General features: G+C 41.7%; 1 protein-coding gene across 2 annotated transcripts in view; it reads left to right on the top strand.

Moving 5' to 3' along the window:
- ZNF365 (zinc finger protein 365) overlaps nt 1-14,213 on the top strand; it is a 32,859-nt gene extending 18,646 nt beyond the window's left edge. Inside the window, exons 3-5 of one of the 2 annotated variants that reach the window (XM_027840526.1) lie at nt 3,156-3,336; nt 8,252-8,289; nt 10,107-14,213. In XM_027840526.1, coding sequence (XP_027696327.1) covers nt 3,156-3,336; nt 8,252-8,289; nt 10,107-10,368 — 481 coding nt within the window. In that variant the 3' untranslated portion in view covers nt 10,369-14,213. The remainder of the gene's footprint in view (nt 1-3,155; nt 3,337-8,251; nt 8,290-10,106) is intronic. The other variant, XM_027840527.1, reaches the window with a different exon arrangement.
- Nucleotides 14,214-15,032: the final 819 nt, after the last annotated feature.

Genomic DNA, 15,032 nt, shown 5'->3' with positions numbered 1-15,032 from the left:
AGTCCCTGCCCTCAAGGAGTTTACATTTTAATGGGGTGACCACATGTGTATCAACAGGTATATACAAGACACATAGTAGATGGTAACTTTTAAGGGGGAGACTTTGGTGGGGGTGGGAAAGACCCCCTTAGGAAGTGCATTTGAGCCGAACCTTGAAGGAAGTCAAGGATTTTTAATAGAAGGAGGTGAGCTCCAAGCATGGGGTCCAGCCAGTGCAAGGCATAGAGATGGAATATGGAATGCTGTATGTAAGTAGGACTGATAGACTATGGAATGTGTGGGAAGGAGTTCTGAGTCAGAAAACTGGAAAGATAGGAAGAAGCTAGCTTATAGAGAGGCTTAAATGGAAAACAGTGGATTTTATGTTTCATCTTGAAAGTAAGAGGACACTACTGGAGTTTATTGAGGGGGGGTAGGTTCATTAATTGCGGGGTGATGGTGCTGGGAGCTTGGTGGACCTGAGTTCGACTTCTAGCTCTGTGTGACACTGGGTAACTTCACTCCTTAGGGAGCCTCAGTTTCCTCATTTGTAAAATGAGGTGATTGGCCTAAAAGGTCCCTAAGCTCCCTTCCAGCTCAATATCTATGATCCTATGAAATCTAGTTACTCATATGAAAACATTTCTGATAAGTATCATGAGTTAGTGTGTATCAGCAGTCTCTGGGCAGTGCAGTGACTGGACCTGGAGGCAGAAGAACCTGAGTTCAAATCTACTCTCAGATATTTACTAGCTTGTGATCCTGAGCAAGTAACTTAACTTTGTTGGTCTCAGTTTCTGCATCAGTAAAATGGAGGTAATAAGAGCACCCCCCCTCAGGGTTGTTGTGAGAGTAAAATGAGATTGAATTTATAAAGTGCTTTGCAACCTTAAAGCATTATATAAATGCTAGCATTTGTTATTAAAAAAATAAAGCAACCTCACTCCTGCCCCAAATAAGGCTGTGTTCATGCACCTTTCCTTAGACCTGTTATACAGGCACTTGATATGAATTGTACTTTTCTGGAATCAAGAATTCAAGGGCCAGACTTGAAATTGGAAAGACCTGGATTCAGATCTTGCCTGTGACATACACTGACTTGGTGGTCCTGGGAAAATCATTTGACCTCTAAACTACTTTGCAGCTCTCTAAGACCGTAAGCTACAGATGGGTTGTTGATCTGTATCTGTGGAGAATTTTCACACCCACACCAGAGGTTCCCCACTTGGAGGAAATCACAGGTCAAATGAAAAAAAAAGCAAAACAAGATAATACCCCCCAAATTATTTACTTTTATCTTTAATTTTTTTTAAATTTCAATTAAGCTTTTATTTTTTCTCCCTCCCTCCCAATATAAAAGAAAAGCAAACAAAAATAAACCTGAAAACTTTTGCAGCAAATATTCATAGCCAGACAAAACAAATTCCTACATTGCCCTTATCCAAAAATGTCCTCTCCTTCTGTAGCCTGAGTCTGTGCCCTCCCAGTCAGGAAGTGGATAGCATTTTTAATCATGGGTCTTCTGGAATCATGGGCATTGCATTGATCATAGTTTGTAAGTCTTTCAAAGTTGTTTGTCTTTACAACATTGTTATTGTATAAAGTGTCTCCTGGTTCTGCTCACTTCACTCTTTATCAGTTCATATAAAACTTTTCAGGTTTCTTTGAACTTATCTTTTCCATCATTTCTTATGGTACAATAATTTTCCATTGCATCCACATACCCTAATTCATTCATCCATTTTTCAATTGATGGGCATGCCCTTAGTTTCTAGTTCTGTGCCGCTACAAAGAAAGATGTGTTAAGTATTTTAGTGCAAAAAGATCTTTTCCTTTTTCTTTGATTTCTTTGGTATATGTGCCTCATGGTGGTATCAATGAGTCAAAGAGTATGCCCAGTTCAGTGACTTTTGGGGACATAGTTGCTCTCCCAAATGACTGGACCAGGAATTATTCATCTCTCCAAACAACCCATATTTCATTACTACTTTTGTCAAAAAGTCCTGCTCAGGCAATAGGTATATAGTTTGAGCTGCTGTGTCTGAGGAGACCAGACAGTTATAGGATTTGCTCCCTTGCAAAACTGGTTGAAATTCAAGAGATAATTCTTTTTCCTAAGCAGAGTGAAAGATAATTGCCTGAGTGAGACCTGAGAGGAACTCCTTCTGTTGGACGGCACAACACTTTACAATTGGGAGGTGTATTCTTGTGAATATTTAAGTGTTATTTTAAATGACCTCAGCAGCAAAATATCATAGGGTTAAAAATATATCTCCAGTAATAAAATGGGCATGGATTAAGCAGTCATGTAGCGACATCTTCTCGTGTTCCAAACCATTTTAGCAAGACTAGAGAACGAGAGAGAACTGGGTCTTTTTGAGGGCATTTGTGAGGGCCTCATAAGTACAAGTCAGAGAATGGATTTATTTATTTGACTTACCTTGTCCAAGAGAATCATGGAATTCCAGACAAGTTAGATGGGAATTGAGAGGTCGTAGAATCACAGAGTTTGTGAGTCAGAAGGAATGTCGACAATTGTGTAGTCCTACCTATTTATGAAAGAGGTCCTTATTATAGAGTCTAATCCAACTCTTGAATTTTACACATGAGCAAACTGAGGTAGTCAGAGGAAAATGGCAAAAGAAATGGCAAACTGCTCCAGTATCTTTGCCAAAAAAAAAAACCCCAAATGGGGTCATGAAGTATCGGACACCACCGCAAAACGACTGAACAGCAATAGCAACTGAGGTAGAATGTTGTATGTGAGAAAAAGCAATGAGGCTGTTTGGCTGTACTGAAAAAGGCATGAAGGGGAGTGGTGTTCAATTAAGCTGGAAAGGCAGGCTGCAAGCAGACTGTGAAGACCTTTAAATGTCAAATGGAGGAGTTTGTATTATATCCTAGAGGTGGAGATGCATTCTAAGTATGGAGGACAGCGTGTGCAAAGACATGGAGGTAGGAATGAAATGTCACAGGCTAATAGTCTAATGTGTCTGGGAGGGATGTGTGTGTGTGTGTGTGTGTGTGTGTGTAGAAAGAATAACTAGAAGTCAGAGCAGAGAAGTATGTCTGAGCAAGCTTATGATGGACTTTAAATACCAGGCCAAGGGGTATATATTGCAGCGTGCGTTTTATCCAATTTCTTGGTTCTTTGTTCTGCCATTTTTGTCTTCTAGAGAAGTTGTCACGTTCAACCATTTCCTTGAAGCGGCTGCGGAGAAGGAAGTCCAGGGTAAAGCCAGACTACAGAATTTCATCGAGAACCTCTTACAACGGGTTGACTTAGCTGAGAAGCAGTTAGAGTATTATCAAAGCCAGCAGGCCTCGGGCCATGGCAAGGGTGCCAGCGAGCACTTGGTGAGTTTCATGGTCATGCTCATTGCCTTCCCCGCCGTTTTCCTTCCCTCACTCAGCTCATTGTTGCCCGTTGATCAGAGACAAAACAAAACAGATGGGAATTCTTGAAGGACTCAACAGTTGTGCGTCATGAGGACAATTCTGACCATACATTAGAGCCCACTCAAGTCCTCTCTACTAGCCCAGAGTGCCTGGCTGACTTAAACCTCTTTGTAGCCTCCCCTCCATTCTATCCACCTCTCCTGGTTCTCCCTTATGTGCAAAATGTCACATAAAAGTGGATTTTTCCTTTGGTGATGATACTCACAGAATTCAAATCAACATTTACCAAGCACCTACCATGTGCCAGACGCTATGCTAAGCATTGGTAATACTGAGACAAAAGTGAAAAGCAGTGTCTGCCCTCAAGAAGCTGGAGGAACAACATATGTGTATACAGATAAGTATGTAGTCCTTACAAACTAGGTAAATACAAATTTATACAAAATAAATACCGAGTAATGGGGATGGGGAGGAGATGGTACCCAAACTGAGCCTGGAACAAGATGTGGAGCTGGGGAGGGAGAACTCTTGAAGTCAAGGTTAGGAGGGGGCATCTGGAGTAGCGATTTGGTCAGGCAGTAAACAAGTGTATAATATGTACCCCAAAGAGCCATTGACATGTAATCATCGGTATCCTGCTCTGTGCTCATGTTAAGGTGGGAAGGTGTTGAGAATGGGGTGAATAAAGAGACACAGAGTTTAAAACATGGCCCCTGCTCTCAAGGAGCTTATCATCTAGTAGAAGAGTCAAGATTAACCCACTGAAAATAACCTGAGACTCATCCAGGGCAAAGGGAGGGGTCAGAGAAGTTGGCAGGAAGGAGCTGAGTGTGTCCCACTGGAGCCTGGCTGGATGTGAGTGAACATCCATCTGAGGAGGTAGATTTCCTGAGCCATGCAAAGCAGGAAGCATTTGTTTCTTGGAATGGCTACCCCAGCACTTTTTTTGTAGACTCAGCTTTGGCCAATCACCCCTTTGAACGTTTATTCCCTTCAATCTCCCTTTGAAATATACACGTTTTACCTTAGTGTGATCTATGGTGGCCAAAGGTATCAGAATCTCATTACTCAGAACGACTCAGAAGACATCTCTCTTTTCTCTCCCCATACACTCGCTAACAATAGATCATGCTGAGTGACACCAATATCTGGGAGTTCTAAATGAATTTCTTTCCGATCTAACCTCTCCCCTGACCTGTGTTAAAAATCCAGATAATGAGCAATATGGATTCCCTGTACAATGTGTGTTGTCTCTTTCCCTCCAAGTTGCCAGAATTCTTACCCTGCTTTTGGCCATTTTCATCAGTCCCCTTAAGTGAAGCCTTTGGGGTGGGTATCTGGCCTGTAGGGTTTTGCAGTCTCTGCCAATGAGCATTTCTGTCCTTCCATGTCTGTTCTTTCTGGAGTCTCCTCTGAGCCCCCTTGTTTGTTTCACCTGGCTGTTCTAAAAATGTAATATGTTTACCCAGACGTTTTCTCCTTGCCTCTGAAAATGCTATGGAATTATAAATGCAGAGTTGACCTAATAGCCCATCTGCTCACTTTGGAGCTGTTCAGATGGAATGTTTTGGAATAACTAGGCTGATTTTGTTTGAAATAAGGATTTGTATTCATTTCTAAGTCATTTCAAAAGAGGGACTGTTTCTTCTGAAGTCTCTGATGTCTGAGACATTCCATCAGATTGTCTGGGTTTTCAGTGGCCTGATTCTCATGCATTGATTTATTCATCCATTGAAGCATTTATTAAATGCCTACTGTGTGCCTTCCATTTAGAATAGTCACATAAAGGCAAATGAGATGGTAAAAGACCTGAGCTCACGCTGTATGAGGACCAGTTGAAGGAACTGAATTGTGAAGTCTTTCTTTATCTACACCCTCCCACCAAAACAAAACAAAACTGGTAATGCCCCTGGCTCTGAAACTACCTTGTGTTTTCTATGTTTTTGTCTACACTTTTATGTATGTGTACATTGTCTTCCTACATAAGCTCCCTGAGGACAGGTCCTGATGGCTTTATCTCTGTATCCCCAGTGCCTGGCACGTGGTAGGAGCTTAATAAATGCTTGTTGATGGACTTATTGATTGATCTGAAGGTGGAGATGAAGCCTGGAGAAGACCAGAGGGAGACGGGGTAGCTGGCTCTGAGTAGTAGAAGGGTTGATGTATGGAAAGATGTTGAGACTCAAAGAACAAGGGTGGGGACCAGGGCCCGGGGGTACAGAAGAAGACAATTTTAGACTGGCTGAACAATTATAGCTGGCCAAAAGTGGAATGGACTGCTTTGAGTGGTAATGAGTTCCCCAGTTAGGGAAGGAACATCCATGCTGATGAGATCATGGATAGACAGAAGAAACAATGCCTGTCTAGTCATTCTGCCCAATTCATATTCCTGTATATTAATAAAATTTTCTTCTTCTGGGATACTTCCAAAATGAAATCCTGGCCTGCAAGGTTGAGGGTAGTTAGACAAATGAGTCTATGGAACGGAAGGCAGGTTTTCCATATGAGTTCCTTCTGGTGATGGGGGAGTTCCCTCTGGTGATGCAGTTCACAACTTATCCATCCATTTCCCATTCTGTGTGACTTGTGTCCATGGCCCTCCTCAAGGTCATCCTAAGGAGCCCATGCTGGGAGTGTGACTCCCTTTCTCTTGACTGTGGGAGTCTAACAATAAATCCCACAGGCTGTCCAACCATCCCTCACTCTCACCCCATGACCAGCCCACTCTGCTAGAGGTGCCTCAGCATCTGAGCACAATAGGGTCACAAGGCTATTTCTCTGAGATTCAGAGGTGGCTTGTATGAACCTCATGCCCCCAAGTGGTCTTTGCTCCAGGTTCCCTTAATCATCTTCAATCAATAAGCAACAAATATCTGTTAGCAGTTACTGTAGGCCAGGCAAATGCTAAGTGCTGGAGATACAAAAAAAAAAATGGCCCCTGCCCTCAAGGAACTTCCATTCTAATGGGAGACAAGCTATGCAGATTGGTATGTACAAGATACTGAGTAGATAGAAGTAACTTAGATGGGGATCACTGCTTGTGGTTTGAAATCATGACCACAAATGTCAATCCATCCATCAACAAGCATTTATTAAGCACCTACTACATGTTAGGTGCTGGGAACACAAAAAAATGTGTAGGTTGTCTCCCCCGTTAGAATGCAAGCTCCCTGAGAGAAGGTGCTGTTACTTTTTTTTCCTTTGTAATGTGTTTATTGTGTATATATGCACAAACATATGCATATATGCATAGATACAACATAAACAGTTATGCATATGTGCACACATGCATGTTTATATGCACAGATACATGTGTGTATACATGTACTAACAATATATGCAGATATACGTTGCATGCATGGGTGGATGTTTATGTGCATTTATACATGCACATACATGTGCAATATATGTGTGTATGGTGTGTGTAATATATACATATAAGATATAGAGATGTATATATCTATACAGGTACATAAACATGACATGCACACGTATACATACCTGCATGTATATAGACATATGTAGGTGCATTTGTATATATGCGTGTGTCATACACACTCACACACACAAACCTGAATCAACAAATACACGCTCCGAGTAGATACAAGATTATCTTGAAGGAGAAGGCATCAGCAGTTGGGAGATGAAGAAAGACCTCCTTCAGACCTCCTGGTGGTGTCTGAGCTGAGTCTTAAAGAAGCAAAAGATTGTAAAGGTGGAGGTAAGGAAGGAGAACCTTCCAAGCTTGGGGGACAGAGCCAATGCCTCTTATGTCTCCATTGATTTAGTTTGTTCAAAGGCCTTGGGACAGGAAGCTGAATGTTGTGTGTGGGGAATAGCCAGGAGTCCAGTATGACTGGACTGTGCATGGAAGGGGGACTAATGTGCATTTAGCCTGGAAAGGTGTGAAGAGACCAGGTTGTGAAGGACTTTAATCAACAAAAGACTTGTTATTTGATCCTGGATTCAGTAAGGAGCTCCCCAAGTTTACTGAGTAGGGCAATGACCCAGACAGAACTGCACTTGTCTGATCGCTCATACTCACGGGTCTCTGCTCGTGGGAATGAGCACCCTTGGGTGCTGGGAAGCGAAAGCTGGTGTTCCTGTGTCCATCCATTGGCTGGTGTGAGCTGAATCAGGACCTGCCAAGGATGGGATTCATCCACAAATGAAGATATTCTGAGGTCTGCCTCCAAAAATGCAAAGGTTTTATTACATAATTTATGATGCCTAGAAAACAACCTAAATGGGAGATGGCCAAAGCCCCAAGCATTCACTTTGTCTTTGTACATTTTCATTTTAGGAATGCTATAATTCTGACACTCAGCCTTGTGGTCTGGTTTTCCCTAGAATGTGTCAAGGGTAGTGAATTGTCTGCAGAGATAGCCCAGAGCCATGGAAACATAACAGGGCATTTTCTCTGCTTTAAATTCTATTTTCCTTTAATCTTGTAGGAATTATCCTTGCGGCCTCTATACTTTGATATTTTTTTCATGAATATATGATCTCAACAATATGAGTACTCTGTTCACCAGTGGAGATTGCGACCCATCTTTGCCTTCTCATCCTGTGCAACCTTGGTCCTTGTCCTTCCATGAATTCTCCATGTTGGGGCCCTACCCAGCATGTTGGAATGATATAACCTTCTGAAATAAGTCTCAGAGCAAAGATACATGACGGAGAGAGAGATCGGGCTGGATACTTGTGTGAGAAGAGCATCAGCCTTGAAATTCTTTTGTCAGTCTCCCATATGGAAAGCAGTGTGGCCAACCCAATGGGCCCTCACAATGTGTACAGAGTCCTTTGGGGGAGAATAAGGAACTGTTCAACCCACCTGTGAAGTAATGCTTTTCTCTTATTTGTTTTTCTTCAGTTTACAGACATCGCCTCAAATAGGAAACCCAAATGCCTGTATGTACTTATATTTATGTTTTTGATTATTTAATTTAGGTTTTAATACAGCATGGTTTCATGTTGCATACTTTTATATGATACATGAATGCTATGTCTACACAGAGCCATAACTAGGATTTGATAATCAGACCTCTGTTCCTGGGGGCTGAAATTGAGAGGGTGCTCACAGCACATAGATTCCTTTTGTGATAAAGAAACAGCTGAGATCGGCACTAATGCTAATTAATTAAAACAAGAAGTTATCCCTGTGGTCAAAACCCAGGTGAATTCGATAGCTCCCCATCCTCTCAGGTTATGTCTTTCCGAAAACACCAAAACACCTAGTTATAACTCTGTGTAATTAGACATACACAAGCCTGCATTGACACAGTCATAGAGTGCATGTACTGTAGAGGTCAGGAAGAAATTTACCACCATGTTTCTCATTTCTTAAATCTTCACTGGGAGCATTTAATTGCTATGATGATAAAGTATAGGCCAAAACCAGGAAAAAGTGAGACAGAAATAGCAGATGGTTTACTAGTCAGGAAAGTAGACTTCAGACATATTTCTGCTCAAACAAAGGAAACTTGAAGGCCAAATAGTCCAACCTCCTCATTCAATAAGCGTGTTAAATGCCCGCTATATGTCGGGCTGTGCTAAACCCTGTGATACAAAAAGACAAAAGACAGTGCCCTCAGGGAGGACAAAGGCTCCTGCCCTCAAGGAATTTACAATCTAACAGGAGAAGAGAACATGCAAACAAATATATGCAAAGCAAGATATCTTCAGGACAAATAGGAAGTAATTAGCAGAGGAGGAAACTGAAGCCCAGAGAAGGTAAAGGGCTTGACCAAGGTCACACAGCTAGGAAGTCACAGAAACAAGATTCAAGCCCAGGTCCTCTGGTATCAATCCAGTATTCTTTCAGGATACTTTACTGCCTCAGACGCTGTTAGTGTCCTCATTACTCTCATACTTCCTATGAAAGGCAGCATGGGTTAGGGAGAAAAGCACTTGGACTGGACTTTGGGTCCTATTACATATCAGCTGTGAGACTAGACAACTAGCTTATCTTTTCTGAGTCTCAGTAGGCAAAATATTTAAGGTGGTTTGCAAATCTGAAAATGTTGTATAAATGTGAGCTCTCACCCTCCTCCTCCATCTTAATCTAATACAAGTGCACCACTTAGCTCCTAGCTTACTTATGGAGAATTTCAAGGGACTTTGTGCATGTGCCCTGTTTTTGACTAAGTCCTGGGGGCTATTTATTTATTTGGGGATTTTAGGGATGCTTTCATTTTTACGTTGTTATCACTTCACAGTGATCAAACAGAAAGCCACCTTATAACAAAGAAACAAAACAATTTTGTGTAACAATTACAAACAAACTGAGCAAAATTAATTTGTCAGACAAAACAAATCCACGTGTTGGCCGGGGCTGACAACGTATGCTTAATTCCTCTCATGCATCCTTCCCACCTTTCCACTAGAAGGTAAAATTTCATCCGTGCCGTGGTTGCTGCATTGATCAGACTTCTGATGGTCTTCAGTGTTCGTTTTTTTGGTTGTTGTTGTTTGTTTGTTTTTTATGTTATCGTGGTCATTGTGTAAATCGTTGTTCTGCCCATGCTTACTTGGTTCTCCATCAGTTCATGTGCATTTTGCCAAGTTTCTCTGAATTCTTCATAGCCTTGATTCTACTTAGAGCACCTATCTCACCACTTATGGTCCTTGCCTTTTTCCAGCTTAAAATCAGGGCTCTAAAAACCAAAGTCAAGCACCTACAAGTTTTCCGAGGCAGGGTCCTCACTATGTTTGTCTCCAATCTGCAGGTGCCGCGGGGGCCCTCACTCTGCAGGCCACAACCCCGACCTCAAGGCCTACTTCCACCCAAAGGGAAGGAATTCCCTGAAGAAAGCCAAGGACGAACGAGGGAGTGTGCAGTCAGCTCGGTTTGCCCATGACCTTGCTGATTCCCCGAGAGAGCTCTGGAGACCTCTGAAGAAAGTCGAGCCTCTGGGCCCAGCCAGGAAAGTCAACGTCAAGGCAAAAATGGTCAAAAAAAAGTCGCTGGCCATCGTGAACATCATCTGAAGAGGGTGGGGATCTCTGAGCTGCCAGTCCTAAGCTTTGGGGAAGGGAAAGAAACTTGATCAAGGAACCACTCAGCCAGTCCCATGGTTGACACATTAACTTTGTGTGAACAGGAAAACCTCAGTTAACTAGACCTCAATTAACCACAGCATTAAGTTAACCACCTCTGAGGACCACATCACTTTAGAGGCAAGTCACTAAAATAAACAAACTCATATTAATGCCCCAAACCCTTATCCTCAGTATATGCTTGATGACTCTTAACAATTCTACCTAATTCTCTCCCTCTTGTAAGTATACAGTGCTAATCAGTGATCATTGATTTTCTGTACCTAAGGCTACATAGTGGCCTTAGCCATCAGAGGACTAGTCAGCTATACTCCCTGACTTACTAAGATAAAAATGAATTTTATAAAGTTTTTTCCCCCTAACAACAAAGATTGAGACAAAAAAAGTGACACTACCTTGTGACCTTACACAAGTCACTTAACCTCCCTGGGCCTCAGTTTCCCCATCTGTAACATCAGGGGGTTGGGCTAGATGGCCTTTGAGTCTCCTTTCAACTCTTGATCTATTATCCCCCAGTCCTATAATTTCTTCTTGACTCACAGTTTAAAAATAAATTTGAATAAATCAATTGACCAGAACCCCTATTTACTCAACCTTCTGGTTCATTGAGGTTTTGCTGCTGTTGAGTTTACTCAAGTGAAAATGTTGGTTATAGGGTTATGTTTTTTATTCTGCTAGAAGGCAGCGTGATTTGTTGATACAAGCACGGGATTTGGGGTCTAGAACCTAGATTCAAATCTCATCCTTGATATTTATGAGATGTGTGACTTTGGACAAGTTTGGGTTTGGGCTTAGGTCCCTCCCAGCTTCTAGGATCCCACGTAGAGCCTGATTTGGGTTCATCTCTGTCCTTTACTACGGCTGTATATTCTGCACCCAGACAGCCTGATGCTGCCGGCATGTTCTTATACTAGCATCTCCTTAGTCACCTGTGGCTGTACTGCCTATTGAATCAACACTCGGAGTTCTCAGCCCCTGGGTCTGCCTGACTGCATTGACCAGTGGGCATCTTCTTTAGTATTGCCGTATCCTGGGTCTGCAGATACTAGAAATATCAGCACGGCTTTCCGCCTGTGGCACGTGCTCTGTTGACAGTGCTTGCTTCCTATCAGTCGTAGTAAATGGATGTGAATTTCTCTCTGATATCCTTTCTTCCCAGGCTGCCTTGTTCTTCATTCCTTAGAGCTTCTCCTCACTCTTATGATTAGTATGCCCACTAATCTTGCCTTGACCCTAACATTTGGTATGCTTAATGTATTAGCCTGTCTGTTGAAGTGATCTTGAAGTTAATGAGGCTAGGCCAGCCCCCTCCAGTCCACTAGGGGCCTCCTTGGAGAGTAACTTCTATTTCTTCTAAGGTGTGTCCATTTGGAAGCTTCCCCGGAATCATCCTTTGCTTCCAGGAACAGGTTTTTAAACCACCATTTTTCACAGTAAGAGTATCAGACCCCACAAAGAGCTCACAAGTGCTGACGTCCTTCTGGAATTATGATCAAGGTCAATCTTGTCCACAAGACAAAGGTCCATGTATATATGACTCCAGTACATGCATAATTTATTTTTAAATACTCATGGGGAGGGGGGATGAGGGGAAAGATATGTGTCTTTGTGTGTGTGTGTGTATGCGGGGGTGATTTTTAAGTGACCTATATAATTACAATGATATCTAACTAAATGAACATTAATTAGTCAGAGTCTTTTGCTCTGGTCATTACTGCCATAAGCACCAGACTAGTCATAAGTTGGAAATGTGCAATGAGGATTTAATGACGTGGAAGAGCAGTCTGATGAGAGATGTAACTAGTTGGTGCACATTACACATCACAGTATTCAAACCTGTCATAGTGAAGAGTTACCATCCCTCGACCTTGGTGGTTATGGAGGTGGGGTGTTCATGTTGTGTATGTGAAGGAGTCCCGTGGATAAAGTGCCCATGAGTGTCACTGTTTAGGTTGAAAGTCATGTTGTAAAAAAAAAAAAATTGGTAAGGTAACATAGATATTTATTTGGGGCCCTGATGTGCCCCAGACACTATTTATTCTTACTGTTCATAACCTAATTGCACTTTAGAATTTCTGTACTGATCCAATGAGTTCTCAACTATATTGCATGCCCTCCTTTCTGTCAGGTAATGTGTGTATGATGTGATGACAGCGTAACGAATGCTTTGCTGCGGGTTGAGCGGCCAGAAACACTTATCTCTCTGTGTCCCTTTGAGTTACGGCAACTGACGTCTTCAGTTTTCTTTCAACATGCCTAGAGGAAATAACAACCCCTTCCTTCCGGGTGACAAACAGTGATCACCCAAAGTACCACAATGTCACATGAGTGTCATACATGTGTAGAGAGAAGTGAACAACTCTGCGCACACCAGAGCAATGAACAGGCTGTGATTTTTGTTGCTAGCAGGGATGTGGGCCTTACCTAGCCTTTTCCTTCTTGTCTCTAGGTTTATTTGCATCACAATCAGGGAGCATTATTGGAGTAGAAGAAGGAATCATTGTCCCAGCCCCCATACACATCCTGTGGGGCTTTGTAGACTAGGATCCTGAAAATGAGTTTGGGGGGATTTACATCAATCAGAGACTTAGTGGGAGTTAAAGGAATTTTCCAAACCTACGCCGGGTCTTAAGGTGGGACCAGGAAACTGGAATTAGCACCAGGAGAATTGTGGTCAAAAGAATAAAGTTCATTTCAGCTTATAGGCTTCTGTTAGCTGTCCTATGCTAAGCATTAAAGAATCTTTAGGTTACTCTTGCCATGAAAAAGCTTAGTATCCCCTAAATCCTAGACAGCAATCAGCAAAAATCAATAGAAGGCCATAAGCTAAGAGTAAGTTTATGCTTTTGATTGTTTCACTCTTGGTGCTGACCCAAAGGCCTTGGCCCCAGCAAACTCTCTGACATGGAATTAGAAAATTCCTTTAAACCTTGATTGGGAGTCTTTGTGCCTAAAACCCATTTCATGAACTCTACCCAACACTTCAGCTCTCATAATTGTTACTAATTGGTAGGTAAATAAACTTAAGAGCAAGGACAGAGGGACCAAGTAAAGTGAATAGGGCTCCATATTTTGCTCTACATTCTTGTCTGGCCTCATTATATGGATGGGTCAGCAAGAAATCAAAAAGGTTAGCATATTCTAGTCAGCCTGAAAGTACCCATCTCTCTACACTAATTAGACAGGGGAAACAAAACTGAACTTTGTGTATTACATACATATAATTGATGTGTCTTCTATACATTCATTAGGAATTAAAAAAACAACAAATTACAGCTAAATTCTAAGCTCACCAAAAGGACGGATGTCACACATGTGGGGTGCCATGTATCTATTCTTGCTTTATTTAGCCAAGGAAGAAAACCTGAAATGGGAAGCCTGGCTTGCTCCTGTGGGGTCATTCTATGGGCTGTGCCCTGGGTTACCAGCCCCAGTTTGTACATATTGAGGGAGACATTCGCAGCTAAAGTTGATACTTTTTATAGGTGGCACCAAAGGTACATGGCGGAAAACGTTCAGTGTTGAACAAATCAATCTATTTTTTTTTTATTTGTTCAGGCTTGAACTTTTTTTCTTTTCTTTTTAAACTGGATTATAAAGTCTTAATGCTTAACAAAAGTCTTAATTAAGTTCAGGTTACTTAAAGATACTGTTTTGCAACCTACTGCAGGGCCAGTCCGTTGTAGAGAAGTTGGAATATACTGTTACCAGAGTTTTAAAAGAAAATGTTTTTAGACTATGGGAAATTCTAATAATAAAGCTATATTTCTGAGTAACTGGTGGTGTATGGATGAAGTATTTGAACTTTGAACTGTTCATGGTTCAATATCATCTTGGGTCTCATAGCACCAAGCAAGTGTTTGTTTCTGAATAAGAAATTTGTTGAATATACAATAACTATGATTTGCCATGCCCACAAACTTGAGACAGTCCTGAAACTTAGAATGATACTTTTTGGTGGCCATTATCTTCTCATGTAAAATTTCCTATGGTGTTGTCAAAAGAGATAAAGATGATCAGTCCAAGAATTACAGTGGGACCCATAAAGTGTGGAATGGCAGTTAAAAAGGTAGACTTGGAGTCGAGAACACCTGGCTTCTAATCCAACTTCAAACTCTTACTGTGTGACCCTGGACAAGTCGTTTGAGCTCTGCCTCAGTTTCCTCATCTGTAAAATGAGAGGTTTGTGCTAAATGTCCTTTTTGGTTCTAATCTTGTCATCCGTGGAATTATTTTAAAATGCCTTTCATTTTGTAGACCACAATCACTTTCTGATAGACTCCACTTCCCTCATTAAAGCAAAAAACAAGAAAAATGAACTAGTTGATGCAGTGACCATCATCTGACAATGTATACACCATTATGTACCCATAGTCTTTCAGTTCTCTGCCAATGTGAGGGAAGCGTGTTTGATCATTTTTCCTCTGAGACGACAGTTAGTTATTACATTTAAGCTGAGGTCAGTTACTTCTCAGCGATGTTTTCATCTACACCATTGTAGCCATGCTGATTATTCTCTCTAGTACTACCTTGTTTTCATGGGATCATAGCTTCAGATCATGGAGCCACTTCTTTCTTTTAACAAATGAGGAAAC

This window comes from Vombatus ursinus, unplaced genomic scaffold (genome assembly GCF_900497805.2).
Source record: "Vombatus ursinus unplaced genomic scaffold, bare-nosed wombat genome assembly UNPS02014847.1, whole genome shotgun sequence".
Lineage (NCBI taxonomy): Eukaryota > Metazoa > Chordata > Mammalia > Diprotodontia > Vombatidae > Vombatus > Vombatus ursinus.
This window is presented reverse-complemented; position numbering and strand designations above follow the sequence as displayed.